General features: G+C 31.8%; 1 protein-coding gene across 4 annotated transcripts in view; it reads left to right on the top strand.

The window, feature by feature from the left end:
• The window catches only part of LOC139524577 (mitochondrial import receptor subunit TOM70-like), a 54,328-nt gene that overhangs the window by 13,627 nt on the left and 22,778 nt on the right, over nt 1-17,923 (top strand). Inside the window, exons 2-8 of one of the 4 annotated variants that reach the window (XM_071319435.1) lie at nt 3,275-3,454; nt 6,635-6,761; nt 7,329-7,438; nt 8,244-8,386; nt 12,133-12,337; nt 14,249-14,340; nt 15,067-15,109. In XM_071319435.1, coding sequence (XP_071175536.1) covers nt 3,275-3,454; nt 6,635-6,761; nt 7,329-7,438; nt 8,244-8,386; nt 12,133-12,337; nt 14,249-14,340; nt 15,067-15,109 — 900 coding nt within the window. Of the gene's footprint in view, nt 1-3,274; nt 3,455-6,634; nt 6,762-7,328; nt 7,439-8,243; nt 8,387-12,132; nt 12,338-14,248; nt 14,384-14,472; nt 14,516-15,066; nt 15,110-17,923 lie in introns of all 4 variants that reach the window. The other 3 variants (XM_071319434.1, XM_071319433.1, XM_071319432.1) reach the window with 3 other exon arrangements.

Below are 17,923 nucleotides of genomic sequence, written 5' to 3'. Positions count from 1 at the left end.
TCTGTCCATTCATCTGTCTGTCCCGCTTCAGGTTAAAGTTTTTGGTCGAGCTAGTTTTTGATGAAGTTGACTTCAAACTTAGTACACATGTTCCCTATGATATAATCTTTCTAATTTTAATGCCAAAGTAGAGATTTTCTCCAATTTTCACGGTCCACTGAACATAGAAAATGATAGTGAGGATAGGGCATCCGTGTACTGGGGACACATTCTTGTTTTTATATTTATGAATCATAAATGATACATCTATAAATTCTTATCAGCAAATTATATTTCGTTCAGTGGTTGTTGATCGCAAGCTTATTACTTTCAAGTTTAATGATTATGCCGAATTTTACCAGATCGTGATATTGATAAACAATAGAGACTGAGTGCAAAATATAATTGAATTGAAAGAGTCTTGACATTTTTTTTTTTTTATATTTTCAATCAAGGACGTATGTTAGTTATACATCCTTATTTCAATGCACATCATACAGATTCTTAACATGACATGTTAAGAATCTGTTATTTTTTATTTACCTTCAAGAGCACATGTGTTTGCATTCTTTGGCTTTTGTTTATTAATTTTACTTCATTTATTAATGAGTTTTGGCGTTTAGTATGACAACCCTTGTTAATGAACTAGAAGTAGTACATAATTTTGTTAAGGGACCAGCTGATGCCCAGGATTTTCTTGCTGTGTTTAAGACCCATTGGAGCCCTTTGTCTGTTTTCTGCTCTTTGGTCGGTTGTCTCTTTGACACATTCCCCATTTCTGTGTTCTCAATTTTATATGCATCAGCTGTATGAAATTCAAAATGGGATGATCATGAATATTAAATGTTGTAGTAAATATAGTGATTTTCAATTAAAAATTGTGTACCACTTATCATCACCAATATGGATTAGTTAAATTATTAGAGTTTTGCACTCTACAATTTCAATAAAAAAACAAAAAACATGTCAGAACCCAAACACCTGTACTTTGTAAACTCTTTGATTCGAAACTATTAATCACTATATTTATATGGATCTAGATTTAGATTGATAACAAAGTGTTTGTAATGACTGCTTCTAGCTAGAACAAAAATGACCTCTCTAAGTCAAAATGAATTAAAAAGGGACATAAATCTTATTAGAATATGAAGATATTAAGTTTTTATTAGAATATGAAGATATTAAGTCACAATATTTTATTTATGTATTTTATTAGAATATGAAGATATTAAGTTACAATATTTTGTCCAAAAGCTGACCTGTGGAAGTCATTTTATGATAAATTAAAGTCTGACATAAACTGACCTGTAGTACTGTACAAGTCATATTCTGTTGAGTGCATAGTGTTTCCTGCAACTTTTAAAAAGGGCAGGGTAATTGTTAGCTCAGAGGGCACATTAAGCGCGATGGACAACAATTTTAGGGCACTTACTTAATATAAACAGGCAATTTCTATAAAATGGATTCATTTAAAACATACTAGTTTAATGCTATAAAAAGGACATATATACATCTGTAATCAATCATTAAAACAACTTGTTAAACAAGAAAGTGTTTAAAACATATATATGAAATATTTAAAACAATAAACACAATTAAAAACAAAATCAGTTCTTTAAAAATGTTTAAAAACAAGAAAGAACTATGTCATATATATAAAAATATTGCTTTGGTCATATCAATTGTCATTGACAAATCCTCCTTTTTTTCCCTAAAAACAGGCCAGGTTGACACATTCCCTGATATCCAAATCATCTATTCCGTGCCTCTTTGGTGCTGAAAAGAAATAAATTACACATAAAACAAGAATATCTTCAATAATGTGGAATTTTTTTCATAAATTGTTCCTTTCTTAAATTAATTCAAATTAAAAACTGAAGAAGTAAATTTAAAAAAAATAATTTGATGAAAAAATAAATTAATTGAAAGTAATTAATTTGCAAGTGATTTCATGAGATCCTTGGCCTAACTCAACTTTAACCTTAAATTACCCCTTTGACAAAAGTTTATTTTTACCCCCGAACTAACACCGTTGCAAGTGCGTAACCATTTAGGCATTTTGTAATAAAAATCTACAAACTTTTGAAAAAATGATAAAAGCTTTCTGCATTTTGCGGCCTGTTTATCATTTTCTTCCTCACGTTTTCGCTTCATCCGATTTGTTGATGGCATGATGGATTAGTATTTGTATTCACTATTCAATCTATTGCAGTTTGCTAATCAGCTGATTGCGAAATCGATTACAAAATGGCATCCTAGTGAACTTTTGTTTACGTTTGAAGGGAAATAACTCAGCGGTATTTATAAAATATGTCTTTCAGTACGTATACCGGTTGTTAATTCCAACGATAAAGGCATGGCGTCAGGAATTTCGACAAAATTAGGGCAGGGCGCCAAATATTTTTCCCAAATGGGGCAGGGCGTCGAGAAATCGCGGCAGGGCGCCATTTCACGCCAAAACTACCTGTAGGAAACACTAGTGCAAGAAGGGAGACAATACTTACATCAAATTATAGCTGACCTATGGAAGTCATTTTATTCTGACTTGTTTATGTCTGAGCTCTGACTGTACATGACCTAGTGAAAGCATTTTTTTTTTATTAAGTTTCTTAATAATAGTACACTGTATCCTGCACCACTTACCTACAATTGTATTTTTGGAGTAAAAGATAATACATGTGCATGCCTTTAATTGGTACTTAAACAAATAACTGTTTTATTGATTTGAAAATTTCAGTTATTACCCATTTAAGTGATTTTTCTGTTTCTTTAACATGTTTTATACATGTATTCAAGCAAAGATTTCTTGAATGTGTCACTAAACATTTTGTTAAACATTCAAAATGATAATTAATGCTGCAATTTTCTTACATAGTCGACAAATATTCCTTTCTGTTGTAACTGTTTTTGGAGTCATGATCATTGCTGAAGCTCGTTAATTGAAGCTGTTTACATTGCCTTGACCCGCAGCTTATCACATGGGTCACACCACCATAGAAAACTTCATTTCAGTTGTTTTAAAAGTTTTAATTTCTGATAACAAATAACATGAATAATACAGGTAAACTAGACTCTAGTGTCTTATGATTCGAACATGATACTTGCCACATTGACTCTTTGTTGTCAATACAATGGGACTACGGACAAATGGCTGATCCAGTGAAATTGCGGCAGTCAGGACAGGACAATTTTATTATTTTATATTTGTGTTGTTTGGTAACGGTACATTTGTGTACTGTCTTATTGAAATATAAATACTTATCCTTGTATTTATAATTGTTTTAATGATTTTCAGGAGTTGTCACCTCTGGAGACAGCCCAAGCAGATAAGAATAAAGGAAACAAATATTTCAAAGGAGGACGTTATGACCAGGCTATCAATTGTTACACGGAAGCTATCAAAGTTTGTCCACCAGAGGAAAAACAAGATTTGGCAACATTTTACCACAATAGAGCTGCAGCATATGAAAAGCTTGTAAGTATTGATTGTAAACGACATACCGTAACCTAACATGCTCATTTGGCTTATAAGTTGGTTGGGATGTCATGCCAGAAATTATAGAATTATTGAGCCATGACCATTTTGATAGAGCTTTGCCTTTTTGGATGTTGTCTAATATGAAAACACTTGAATGCTTGATAATATGTTATTGTTCTTCCAAGTTATTCCAATTAGTACCATTGAATTTAAAATGGTGGTGTTTCCACAAAATTAAATATGGCACCACATTTATATTATAAAATTTATTCATGGAGAGACATTGGACTATATAATTTCATCCCTGCTTATATATATGACAAATGTACAAGTGGTTGTTATGTATCAATTGTATGTTTATTCGTTCATCAATGCTCACTTTTTATAAAATCACATTACTAACATTTTAGAGATAAATTGGTACCTAATTATTATTTAGTGTGATTATTTCCTTTTTTTTGTTTTCAGATCTAAGTAATACTTACTTAGAAAACAAGGTTTGTCATCTAAGTCAGTTAAAAATTGGGGAGCAGGATTATGACTTGATGAGCTCTGCTTATAGTCTTGCTTTAATTGCACACAGACAGACAAACTGATTCCTGTGAACTTCTTTCCTTTTTGCAGCTGATGTTAAACATATTTAATATGTTTATGATGTTGAATTATACATTATTTTCATTGACTAACATTAATCTCGAGAGTCGAGTCATTCTGAAATTAACATTCATCATGTTCATTTCGAAATGAATTGTAACATTCATGATGAAACATGTTTCCTGGCACAATAAAGTGCACAGGTAAATAATAGAATAGTTTGATTGTAATCATGTTTTCATGATCAAGGTGTAATAATGTAATAAAAAGTATTGACTGCTTCTTTTTATACGACTTTGGTTGTATATTGGTATCACGTTGACATGGTCGTCTGCGTCGTCGTTGTCGTCTGAATACTTTTAGTTTTCGCACTCTAACTTTAGTAAAAGTGAATAGAAATCTATGAAATTTTAACCACAAACGGAAAGTTGGGATTGATTTTGGAAGTTTTGGACCCAACATTTTAGGAATTAGGGGCCAAAAAGGGCCCAAATAAGCATTTTCTTGGTTTTCGCACTATAACTTTAGTTTAAGTAAATAGAAATCTATGAAATTTTGACACAAGGTTTATGACCACAAATGAAAGGTAGGGATTGATTTTGGGAGTTTTTGGTTTCACCAGTTTGGGAATTAGGGGCCAAAAAAGGGCCCAAATAAGCATTGTTCTTGGTTTTGGCACAATAACTTTAGTATAAGTAAATAGAAATCAATGAAATTTAAACACAAGGTTTATGACCACAAAAGGAAGGTTGGGATTGATTTTGGGAGTTGAGGATTGAACAGTTTAGGAATTAGGGACCAAAAAGGGGCCTAAATAAGCATTTTTCTTGGTTTTCACACCATAACTTTAGTATAAGTAAATAGAAATCTGTGAAATTTAAACACAAGGTTTATGACCATAAAAGGAAGGTTGGGTTTGATGTCGGAAGTTTTTGTCCCAACAGTTTAGGAATGAGGGGCCCAAAGGGTCCAAAATTAAACTTTGTTTGATTTCATCAAAAATTGAATAATTGGGGTTCTTTGATATGCCAAATCTAACTGTGTAAGTAGATTCTTAATTTTTTGTCCCGTTTTCAAATTGGTCTACATTAAGTTCCAAAGGGTTCAAAATTAAACTTAGTTTGATTTTAACAAAAAATGAATCCTTGGGGTTCTTTGATATGCTGAATCTAAAAATGTTCTTAGATTTTTGATTATTGGCCCAGTTTTCAAATTGGTCCAAATCGGGGTCCAAAATTAAACTTTGTTTGATTTCATCAAAAATTGAATAATTGGGGTTCTTTGATATGCCAAATCTAACTGTGTATGTAGATTCTTAATTTTTTGTCCCGTTTTCAAATTGGTCTACATTAAAGTCCAAAGGGTCCAAAATTAAACTAAGTTTGATTTTAACAAAAATTGAATTCTTGGGCTTCTTTGATATGTTGAATCTAAACATGTACTTAGATTTTTGACTATGGGCCTAGTTTTCAAGTTGGTCCAAATCAGGATCCAAAATTATTATATTAAGTATTGTGCAATAGCAAGAAATTTTCAATTGCACAGTATTCAGCAATAGCAAGAAATCTTCAATTGCACAGTATTGTGCAATAGCAAGAAATTTTCAATTGCACAGTATTATGCAATAGCAAGAAATCTTCAATTGCACAGTATTGTGCAATAGCAAATATTTTCAATTGCGCAATAGTAAGAAATATCTAATTGCACAATATTGTGCAATAGCAAGACATTTTCAACTGGAGTTATCTTTCTTTGTCCAGAATAGTAGTTGAATCAACTTAAATCATTGTTTTATACAATATACAATGTATATTCACTTTTACTACCAACTGATAAATTAAAACATTCTTTACCATTCAGTGATAACAAGCACTTTTTTTTACATTTTAATATGTATTTAAATGAGTAGTTATTGTTGCAAACTCTATTAGAAATTTGAATTGAGATCAGTTTTGGAATAAGGGAAAGGGGGATGTGAAAAAAAAATGGGGGGGGGGGGTTCAATTTTTTTCATTTCAGATTTCATAAATAAAAAGAAAATTTCTTCAAACATTTTTTTGAGAAGATTAATATTCAACAGCATAGTGAAATGCTCAAAGGCAAAAAAAAATTTTTAAGTTCATTAGACCACATTCATTCTGTGTCAGAAACCTGTGTCAACTATTTAATTACAATCCAAATTTAGAGCTGAATCCAGCTTGAATGTTGTGTCCATACTTGCCCTAGCCGTTCAGGGTTCTACCTCTGTGGTCTTATAAAGCTGCGCCCTGTGGAGCATCTGGTTGTAATTTCATAGGGTTGTAAAAGCTTTGAACATGTACACATTTTTAAAAATGAAGGGCTTCCATGCTTCATACAAAATGAATTTGGGTCAACGCTTTTACACCCCAATAAATTTACAAAAAGAAGCATTTAATTCTTAAATGAAATTCACTCTTTGCTTAATTTACAGCTTCTTATGAAATCTGAAAACATGATAACACTTCAATATTAATGGAAAAATTACTTAAGTTTTTAAGATGTGTTTCAAATAATTGGCTGTCAAGTTTGCTTACTAATAATTATACACTTATTGTGTTGTAGATGAATCTAAAAATGGTTGTTGAGGATTGTACAGAGGCTTTAAAAAACAATAGTAAATATACAAAATGTCTTATGAGGAGAGCTAATGCTGCTGAACAGCTAGGAGATTTAACACAGGCTTTAGAAGGTAAATGCATCAAGGACTTTATAAAGCAGTTTACCATGAGGCTGACAATTACATGTTATAGCTGTCGAGTCGCATATATTTTAATTTTATTATTGTCTGTATTAATTTTTATTGCCACTTGAGGGCCCCTGAATTATTGGCAAAATTGGATGTTTATATTCTTGTACACCATGTACACTGGATATACCTTGTGGTAACAGAAGATACTTTTGAGACTGCACAAAAATAGTTTTAGATTATTTTCTCTAGGTACAAATGAGGTAATCATGGTACTAATTGCATAAAATTTTGAAGGTCAAAATAAAAAGGACTCAGTGAAACTCTAAATTTATGTTAATCAGTTTAATATGGCACACTTAACCATGTCACTATAAAAAAAATGTTGGGAGATCAATTGCCACTTCATTCTGTTTCTTGATTGAAACATATATTTAAGATTTCAGAAGGTATTCAAATTTGAATTATTGCAAGCATTGTAGCGTACTAAATTTAGATAAACACGATAAAACAGTCGTGTGATAATTAGAAGCATAAGAAAAATAGTAACATTTGTATTGTATATTATAGATGTGACCGCTCTGTGTATATTAGAGGGATTTCAGAATCCTAAATCACTAATGACAGCTGATCGAGTATTGAAACAATTAGGACAATCAAAAGCCAAAGAAACATATGCTGTAAGTTTATATAAAGTATACTGTGGATTCATATTTCGTGGGTACCAATCTTCATGGATTGAGGAAATTTTGTATTTTTTCGTTGATATTTGATTTCGTGGTTTTACCAAAGTCCTTATACAAGCCAAAAGAGAATTTGTACTTTGTTGAACATTTTCATGGTTCATCTCAAAACACAAAATCTACGAAAATTGGTATCTCATGAAAATAAATGAATCCACAGTATATAGAAGCCTTTACATCATGATACATTTAAGGCAACACCAATTTAATTTATGCTGATTAAGTTTTTAGAGCAGTCTGATTAAAACCAGCTCCCACAACCACATTGGGTTTGTACAAAGTGGATAGTGGGGGGTAATCAGACTGTTTTTAAAGTTGACTGAAATAATTAAAGAGTTGGTTTAATTTTGAATTTCCCCACATGCAGCAGGAAAAAAATTTGAACTTTTTGATTACAATTTGATTCATGGTCCCATTTATAAAATTATGAAAATTTATAGCAAAATTTTAAAACAGCAAACTAAATCTTTGTTTTAATATAATTCAGCCAAAGCATGAGAGGAGATCTGAATGCAATCAAGCCACATTAATTACCTAAAAATAAAAAAAAATAAAAAAGATAAAAAAAAGTTTAATGTTATAATCATGATAATTCATGTAAGAAGAGAAGACAACATACAAATGTAAAATTGAAGGAACACAGAAAGCTTGTCATGCTTGTTAAACATATTTCTTAAACATGTAAATAATAAAATCATAATGCATGAATAAATTCTTAATATTTACTTATTTCTTTTGACAGAATAGAAAACCAACAATGCCATCCAAACATTTTATTAGAACCTATTTAAAGGCATTTACCCAGGATCCAGTGATCAATGAAGCTAGAACCTTGGACCAGTCATCTGAACAGAATGGTGAGACAGACATTCCAGACACAGACAGGTATAGAAAACATGCTAAAGATTATTTGTTTTAACTTTTTCAATTGATTACTGGGGAAATGACAGCCTGCCCTTGGTGCCCTTACCATCCAAAGCAGCTTTCTCTCTTTACAGTGTTTAAGGGCATATCCAATAGTTTATTTTTTACGGTGAGAATTTTTTCCCGTAAAGATATTTCATTCTTCAATTGACAGAGAATAAATTTTTGCCAAAAAAAATATTTGTTGTCGATTTCGTTTTTGCAAAAACTACTACTGAAAATTGAACATTTTTGCAATTTTGAAGAAACAAACGTTTTTTATTTAAAAAAAATTAATATGATTTTTTAATCAACATATACTTATATAAGGGAGCTCAAATTGAAGCAAAATAGTTCAAGATGGTTAGAAAAATCTAATTCTACCATTTAAAGAATTAATTCTTACTCAAATAAAGCCAAAAACGTTATGGTTACTCCCCAAAACGGCAAGAAATGAACATTTGAAATGCACATTTTAGATTTTTTTAAATATTTCTAACGGTGTCGATTTGACCAAAGTAAGATATGTTATTCTTTGAAAAAAATGGAACGTCATAACGTTTTGAAAAATATTTGTCACCATACTCGTTTTTGAGAAAAATCGAGTAATATAATATTGTTTACTCAATCCCTTCCGTAAGCCTCACAAATTGCGCCAAAAATTAAGACGTTTCGGGACGTAACGTTATATTTCCCCGCTAATTTTTCTTTAGGCAGTGCGACGGTGTGGAAGACAAATGTATTTTTACACTGTAACTTTGTTGGATAGTTGTCTCGATAGCATATCGCATCTTCTTATTTATAATGGACAAGTATATGTACGAGCTAATAATTCAGTTAGCTTTACTATAGTGTTCGTCAAAATTGTGAAACCCGGGTGTGAAACATGCAAACCATTAACCCGAATAACTCAGTCGTTATATTCCGCTGATCTACGATTACTACCTCGCAAGTAGGAGAGATCGATTACGGGGAGGGACTGAATTATTCGGGTTAGCAAACCATGGAATTACAAACTACTAAAATAGTCCCCGGCTCTGGTATACGGTATTTCATCCCTCTTTTAAAACAAACGAATTATACGTTAGAAATCCGTTTCTGTGTGTCGGTCTATAGTACAAAGCAGGGTTAATTTTCATATTATATTTACATTTGATGTTTTTGTTCTGATTATTCATTTAATATGCCACTTGACGTCCGTCATCCATAATCATTATTTATTTTACCGTTACTTTACAAAGACGTGTTTTTCTTACACTGATTTATATTACACTGTCTATATAATTTCACATATCGAAATCAATAAAGAGCACTTGAAATTTTGAAACCAAACACTTGACTGTCTAAAATCTCACCGACTCCGTATTTTATATTCATGTTGCAGTTTTGGTTTTTTTTTCTTTACAGGCTTCTACCTATAGCAAAAATCTGTATGTTGATTCTTAGTGTTTTGAATTATATGTGTCGTTGGGTTGCTGTCGTATTAATGTATACCTTAAACATTTTTTTTTTCGTAAAAAAAGGATTGATTGTGTATAGAAATATTCACATCTCTGGACTGCTCCCGTCCGACAGTTACGTGTATATATTTGCTAAAATTGGGTGCGACCGTTTAGCTGCTCGGATGTATAAATTTGCAGCCTCGTTTAGTCGAAATAAAAATGTCGTAATATCAGATGCATAGAGTAAGGAAGGAGAGTTTTGCGCTATCTATACGTTAAAATACCATCTAAATAAATGGTTGAAGGGATATACGAACTTCGAATAAAATATCTAAACGACAACAAAGGTCACATGAATCTTCAAATAAGTCGCATCTGTTGCGCCTTTTGCAGTTGTAGATGAAAAAAATACGTTGATTAACAAAGCAGATCAGTAAGACATTAACTTGAGAATAAACGAAACGGCCGAAAAATGTTGAATGTTATTATAAATTGTGGCCATTTTTGTCGTGTGTTTTTGCTTTTATGACATATTCACAATATATAAGTAAATGAAATTGACACAGTAATTTTTCCACCTAAACGAGCCTGACTGCCCTGGTTTTACGCTTCAATATATGAGTTATTGCATATATACACAATGAAAATTGTTTTCTGTTCTACTGCCCTCTACATAGTTTGGCTGCATACAATGTAACCACTGATGTAGACTACTATATTATTATTGATTATTCAAACAAATGAATTCAAAGAGAAAGATGCGGAAAGAAATTCTAAAATTTTCGTTTAGAAATAAGATATAAAATAAAAATACCAAAACTGGAATACTCTTTGAGACAATTATAAGTTGAGAACTAATGATTATGCATCACTATATGAAACTGATGAATTGATTGGTCCCGTGCTCCAGTGGCAAATATATCACGCATATTTACGACGAGGCGATAGTAGATCTGAAGTAAATGATTGATACATTATCAAGATATAAAGAGTGTACTAGCGGTAAAAAGTATGCCGTACTAGATAAAGTTGAATAATGATCAAAATCTTGAGTTAAGCTATTAGCCCCTTTTTTCCCCTATCCTGTTATGGACCCGCTGATTTAAGAGGGCGTGTCTAATTAGTCAAGACCTACACTGGTTTTTTTTTGTGTTAAATTATATTTGTTTCCTCATACATAAGTAAACACCAACATCGTCAGATATTTTCTACTTGTATGTCAGTGTATATTATATTACAATGTTTTCTTATTTCAATATTTTTTTATTACTGTGTCATCTTTTGTTTTACATTGTTTATCGGTTAAAGGTCGTATGCATTTAAAGAGCTACTATATAAATATATATTAGCACTTCAAAGCAAAGCTAGATGCATGATCTTTCTCAAGTAAGTAAGTAAGTAAGTAATGTTTATTGGTTTAAAATCCAAAATTACAGGATGGATACTAAGACAATACAAATTTGTTATACACAAACATTGCATTATACTGCAATAATAAATCATTACGCATTTGCTGTCGTTGTTGAAGATAATTTTAATAAAACGGAAACTTAAGTGAGTATGGTCTAGTAAAGATTAAGATAATTGCAGTTCTTTTATAATAGACCAAAAGGACAAAGATAACTATTAAGTTTTGAGTTCTAGTTCTGTTAATATTCTGTATGAGTTTTTTGCCGACTCCCGCCGTGCCCAAGAAACCGCCCTTTCCAGACGGCCACTATGACGTCGTTGAAACACCGTGAAATTACGGGAAACAATAGACGACGGTTACGTTTGTTATTACCTCCCCTGAAACTGTTGGATATGCCCTTAAGGTAAAAATGATACCTTATCTTATACAAAAGAACTTATATCTGTATAGTAATTACCGGTAGTTAAATGTAGGAGTGTGATTCATATTTTAAGACCTTCATCTCATAGACTCCACATATTTTTCAGTTATCATCAGATAATTTGGTTATACAGGTAAAAAGATGTGGTACCAGTGCCATTGAGACAACTATCCACCAAACTTCAAATGAAACAGATGTAAGCAAATATAGGCAACTGTACAGCCTTCAAAAATGAGAAAAACCCATGCCCTACAGTCTGTTAAAAAAAGCCCTGACATGAAATTTTTGAAACAATTGAATTTGAAAACTAGCAGCTTGATTGATAACATTAATTTAACAATGTTTAAGAAAAACAAATATGACAGTCCATTTATTGTTACATAATCAATTAACAACTTAACAAGAAACTTTGTGAAAAGAGCAATTGATAGAATGTTTAACTTTTACCTTACAGCCCCTATTATGAAGCTCTCAGACAGATGAAAGCAGAGAAATTTGAAGAAATCATTCCAAATTGTACCAAGGAGATAGATAATGATCAGTCTTGTAAATGTGTGGAAGCTAGACTTCTGAGGGCCACATTTTACTTCCTGGGTGGAGAAACAGAGGAATCATTGGCTGATTTCAAACTGTTGACCGAGGACGATGTCAATAAAAAGGTAGTCATTCATCTTATTGTCTGCAGAGTTTCAATGTTTGTTAATAAGATCATTATAAGATATTATATATCAAAGTATCTATAAATATTGGGTGTAGGTCAATAACTAAAAACCAAAAGATAGCTTCTATTAAATTATTTTTGTCCCCACACCAAGCGCCATTATGTTATGGTAATATTTGTAGTTTCTCCATTTAAAATGCATCAACAGTCAAGAGACTTTTTGACATTTATACTTGATAGGATTATTTGGTGTCATATGCTTTATTGTCAGTATGATTTTAAAAAAAAATTACAGGAGAACACCTGTCAGCCTCAGAAAATGAAATTGCAAGTCCTAACCTTCATTTTTGGAAGAAAAAGTCAGGTCATAACTTGTACAAACTTTTTGATATCTAACACTACTGTTTGGAAATTTGCATGGACAGTCAGAGTCAATGCTAACTTCTACATCATTTAATCTCTGGGGTAGAGTTTTGTCATTGGTAATCATACATCATCTTCATATTATTTTTTGTCTATTAAATATTTTTATCGATATTTTGTACATTTTTCCTTTGATGTGTACTCATTGATAGTGTCAGTATCAGTGGACTGGTCGCGATATAAAAATTATTGGGTCAGTATGCAAATGACATGCGCAAATTTAATGCGTAAGAATCTACTTTCCCCTTTCATTCACAAAATTGCCCATGATTTTTTTTTGCAGAAAATGTGAACAGAAAATGTATGAAGAACCCGATAGACTTTAAAAAAAAAAGCGTTCTCTATGATTGATATATGAAGCTTTCCTCCTTTGCTCTTCACAAGGAAGTACAACTAACATATCGTCCATGCTGTTCCAATTTTTATTCATACAAAACCAATACATAGCCTGGTGCTGTTCCAAGTATTTTTCTTTTTCTGTTTCTTGAGAAGTATTTGTTTTACCTGTTCAGTCACTTTAAAGTGTTACAATTCATATTTAAAAGCAACACATAAATTGTGACCAAAAAGGTACTGCTATCGCATGAGAGAAGCTAGAAAGAAATGAAATTTACACATTTTCGACATTTTTGTGGGACCATCATATACAATTTTAAAAGATGTGGTTTCATTGCCAATATTGTTCAGATAATTTACAGTCAGCTTATATTAATTGCCTTCTAAAATGTCTGCTCGCAGTGCTTTCGTAAAATTATTTGAAATCAATGTGATCTATTTCATGATGAACACTGAGCGAATAATGACAAGATAAATGTAATTTTATCCACTTAACTAAGTAAAATGTAATTATAGCTAATATCATTGAACTTAAAAATGATGATCGATAAAAAAATCTGCTGATTTATATCGTATCATTCTAGAGGGGGGATAGGACCTATATAGGGACTCTGGGATCGGGTGTTTTTTAAGCTCGGGATTGGTCCTTTCGTGATCTGGGAATTCTTTTTTCGAATTTCGGGACCTCTGGATTTCATGTTTTTAAGCCCTACATTTCGGGATCAGGACCCTGACTATGCTGATGCTTTGTGGAAAATAAAGAAATTTGACTTACCGGTATGCTACCATTATATTTGGTATTGTTAGAGTCATTTCCAAAGCAGAATATTAATGAAACCCATGCAATAATTCCTTTCCAATACTTTTTGCGAGAGAACGCCATGTTTACTGCACTGCAACAAAATTTCCAATGACGTAATGCAGCCTGTGATGTCAAGTTTGATTGGCCGTGATTTGACGCGAAAAAGAAGTTCTTTTGTTATTTTCTTTCTTTATTTTTTTTTTAAATTACCGATAAACAGAATAAAGGACTTTTTGTTTTTGATACTGACTTTATCACAAAAAATATCAGGCTCACCTGATATTTTACTGTGATAAGTCAGAATCAAAAACAAAAAGTCCTTTATTCTATATGTATAATTTGTTTCAGATAAGAGTTAATGCTTTAATAAAGAAAGGCAGTATATACATTCAACAAGGCAAACAAACTGATGGATTGGACTGTTTTGCTAAAGCCGTGAGGTTAGATCCTGATAATGCTGATATATATCACCATAGAGGTCATGTAAGTAACTATGACAACAAAAGGTTAGATCCTGATAATGCTGATATATATCACCATAGAGGTCATGTAAGTAACTATGACGACAAAAGGTTAGATCCTGATAATGCTGATATATATCATCACAGAGGTCATGTAAGTAACTATGACAACAAAAGGTTAGATCCTGATAATGCTGATATATATCATCACAGAGGTCATGTAAGTTACTATGACAACAAAGGGTTAGATCCTGATAATGCTGATATATATCATCATAGAGGTCATGTAAGTAACTATGACAACAAAAGGTTAGATCCTGATAATGCTGATATATATCATCATAGAGGTCATGTAAGTAACTATGGCAACTAAAGGTTAGATCCTGATAATGCTGATATATATCACCATAGAGTTCATGTAAGTTACTATGACAACAAAAGGTTAGATCCTGATAATGCTGATATATATCATCATAGAGGTCATGTAAGTAACTATGACAACAAAAGGTTAGATCCTGATAATGCTGATATATATCATCATAGAGGTCATGTAAGTAACTATGACAACAAAAGGTTAGATCCTGATAATGCTGATATATATCATCACAGAGGTCATGTAAGTTACTATGACAACAAAAGGTTAGATCCTGATAATGCTGATATATATCATCATAGAGGTCATGTAAGTAACTATGACAACAAAAGGTTAGATCCTGATAATGCTGATATATATCATCATAGAGGTCATGTAAGTAACTATGACAACAAAAGGTTAGATCCTGATAATGCTGATATATATCACCATAGAGGTCATGTAAGTAACTATGACAACAAAAGGTTAGATCCTGATAATGCTGATATATATCACCATAGAGGTCATGTAAGTAACTATGACAACAAAAGATAGATCCTGATAATGCTGATATATATCCCCATAGAGGTCATGTAAGTAACTATGACAACAAAAGGTTAGATCCTGATAATGCTGATATATATCCCCATAGAGGTCATGTAAGTAACTATGAAAACAAAAGGTTAGATCCTGATAATGCTGATATATATCATCATAGAGGTCATGTAAGTAACTATGACAACAAAAGGTTAGATCCTGATAATGCTGATATATATCATCACAGAGGTCATGTAAGTAACTATGACAACAAAAGGTTAGATCCTGATAATGCTGATATATATCACCATAGAGGTCATGTAAGTAACTATGGCAACAAAAGGTTAGATCCTGATGATGCTGATATATATCATCACAGAGGTCATGTAAGTAACTATGACAACAAAAGGTTAGATCCTGATAATGCTGATATTGTAACGATTTCGCCCCTTAAACCGAGTGGTAAGTTAAATTGAATAAGGAGGCTCGATCGAACATAATTTGCATGGATCCTTTGAGTTGGTATATGGTTAAAATAATAACTAAGTCAGGTAACATTTCATAGGTATTTTATATAATATCTATATATAATCAAATATTTACAATTGATCATAAAAACATACATTCATATTTATAAACAATTTGCCGTAATCATCTCATAAAGGTTTCTCTCTGCTAAAGTGAAAGTAGATTTCTAGAAAACCTCTCTCATCGTATTTATATAAAGTTGACTAAGTGGAACGACAGCTGACGGGACTTTCCCGTAGGTCGAAGGTCGTCTTCTTCTTCTTCAAAACAAACAATTGCCATGTGTAAGAAGGTTTAGTTTTCTTAAAACCATTAAAACCTTCACACTAAATTATAAGGACATCAGGACAGCATTAATTCCGACTGCTCTTGCAGACGGTGAGATTAAATCTAAAGTTCGTTTCGTCAACCTTCTATTTATAATTTTCCGGTCAATGGATCGACCAATCAAAACGTTTGTTATGTTCACAGGCAATCTCGTGTTGCAGACCGTTAATACACAAATAAATATGGCTTCTCTTGTAAATAAACTATGGCACTGCTGGTATTTAGACGATTATGGCTAAAACACAAGTTATTACATTAAGAAAATAAATAAGCAAATAAGGTAAACACATTATCGCATCATGTATCATTGAAATACATGCCAACCAACCGTGAATATTCTGTACGAGGTGACATTCCATCGTAAAAATAGCGTTGCGAAAACGTAAACAAAAACAGGTGACTCATAAAATTACTACTATAGAATATGGAGAACACGAGTACTATTAATTTAATAATACGATCACTAAATCGTAACACAGCCCCCTAACCACTAGGCGTTTGTCCTCAAATGCACAGAAACTATCTATACATTAATTAAATTAATCCACTAATTGGCTCAAAACTTGAAAACAAAATCGAATAACTCATAAGACAACAACTGTCTAACAAGTTACAATATACATTTAACCGAAAACTCATGTATTCACATAGAATTATTTAGGTCACACACATATAAATATATAACACAATGTTCATTTCTTCCAATAAAAGTTCTAGGCTGACTGCTCAACATCTTCTTCTGTACCGCAAGCTCCACATATTTAATTAAACCAAACAGGAACATTTTCTCCAAGATAGGGCTTCAATCTGTCTTGGTGCACCACCTTAGGTTTCATCTTTGGTCCCTTCTGTATTCTATATATGACATCATTAAGTTTATTTACAATAATATATGGGCCTTCACAATTATTTTGTAACTTTGGACACAATCCTTTTACCCGACGAGGATTGTGTAACCATACTGGATCTCCTGCATCAAATGTTTGCATCTTAGTTCCAACATCATAATTTCTTTTCATCCTGTCGCTTGACAGTTTTAATTTATTTCTTGCAAATTTATGAATTACCTCCAACTTTTGGGATAATTCATAGGCATAAACAGTTTTTAAATATAAAGGTAGCTTTTCAGTCTCTGGTCTACCCAGAATTAAATCTAACGGAAGATTACCTTCTCTTCCAAATAGTCTAGTCAAAATAGATGAAAAATGTGGCCAACCTCAAAAAAATTGCAACAGAATTATTTTTGGTATTTTTCAAATCTAAAACGCTTTCTTTGTAACATACTAAAAGTCTACCAAGATATCTAAGTGGGAAAATGGATTTTTTGGGTGAAAAATAGCAAAATTTGACAAAAATAGTGAAAAACTGGGAAAAGCTTGTTAAACATTCATTTTAGATGATAATAATTTCAAATCAAAAGTTTTACAACAGGTTATACAGTGTTTATGAAATATTATAATAAAAAAATAGTTTTTGTTTTATAAACATGAAATTTTAGGTGAAAACATCCGATTTTTGTTGGAATTTGAGATCTTCAAAGCGTGAATTGATTACCAACAGGACTGGGAAAATATAAATATTGGTAATAGAGGTTCATTTGATAGTTCAAAAAAGACAAAAACCTTTATTCTAGTCATTCCAAAACTTTACAGCAATTTTTAATAGGGTAAATGGTGATTTTGGGTAAAATATAGCAAAATCATCAAAAAATCGTTAAAAACTGGAAAAACACCAATTTGGAATTTTAACTGTTTTAAAATCACTCCAAAAATAAAAAAATGCAAATCTTAATAGAATAATAATCAGATCAAACAAAAT

The sequence above is a fragment of the Mytilus edulis genome, chromosome 5 (assembly GCF_963676685.1).
Source record: "Mytilus edulis chromosome 5, xbMytEdul2.2, whole genome shotgun sequence".
Lineage (NCBI taxonomy): Eukaryota > Metazoa > Mollusca > Bivalvia > Mytilida > Mytilidae > Mytilus > Mytilus edulis.
The sequence above is the reverse complement of the archived record's forward strand: the minus strand, read 5'-3'. Positions and strand labels throughout refer to the sequence as shown.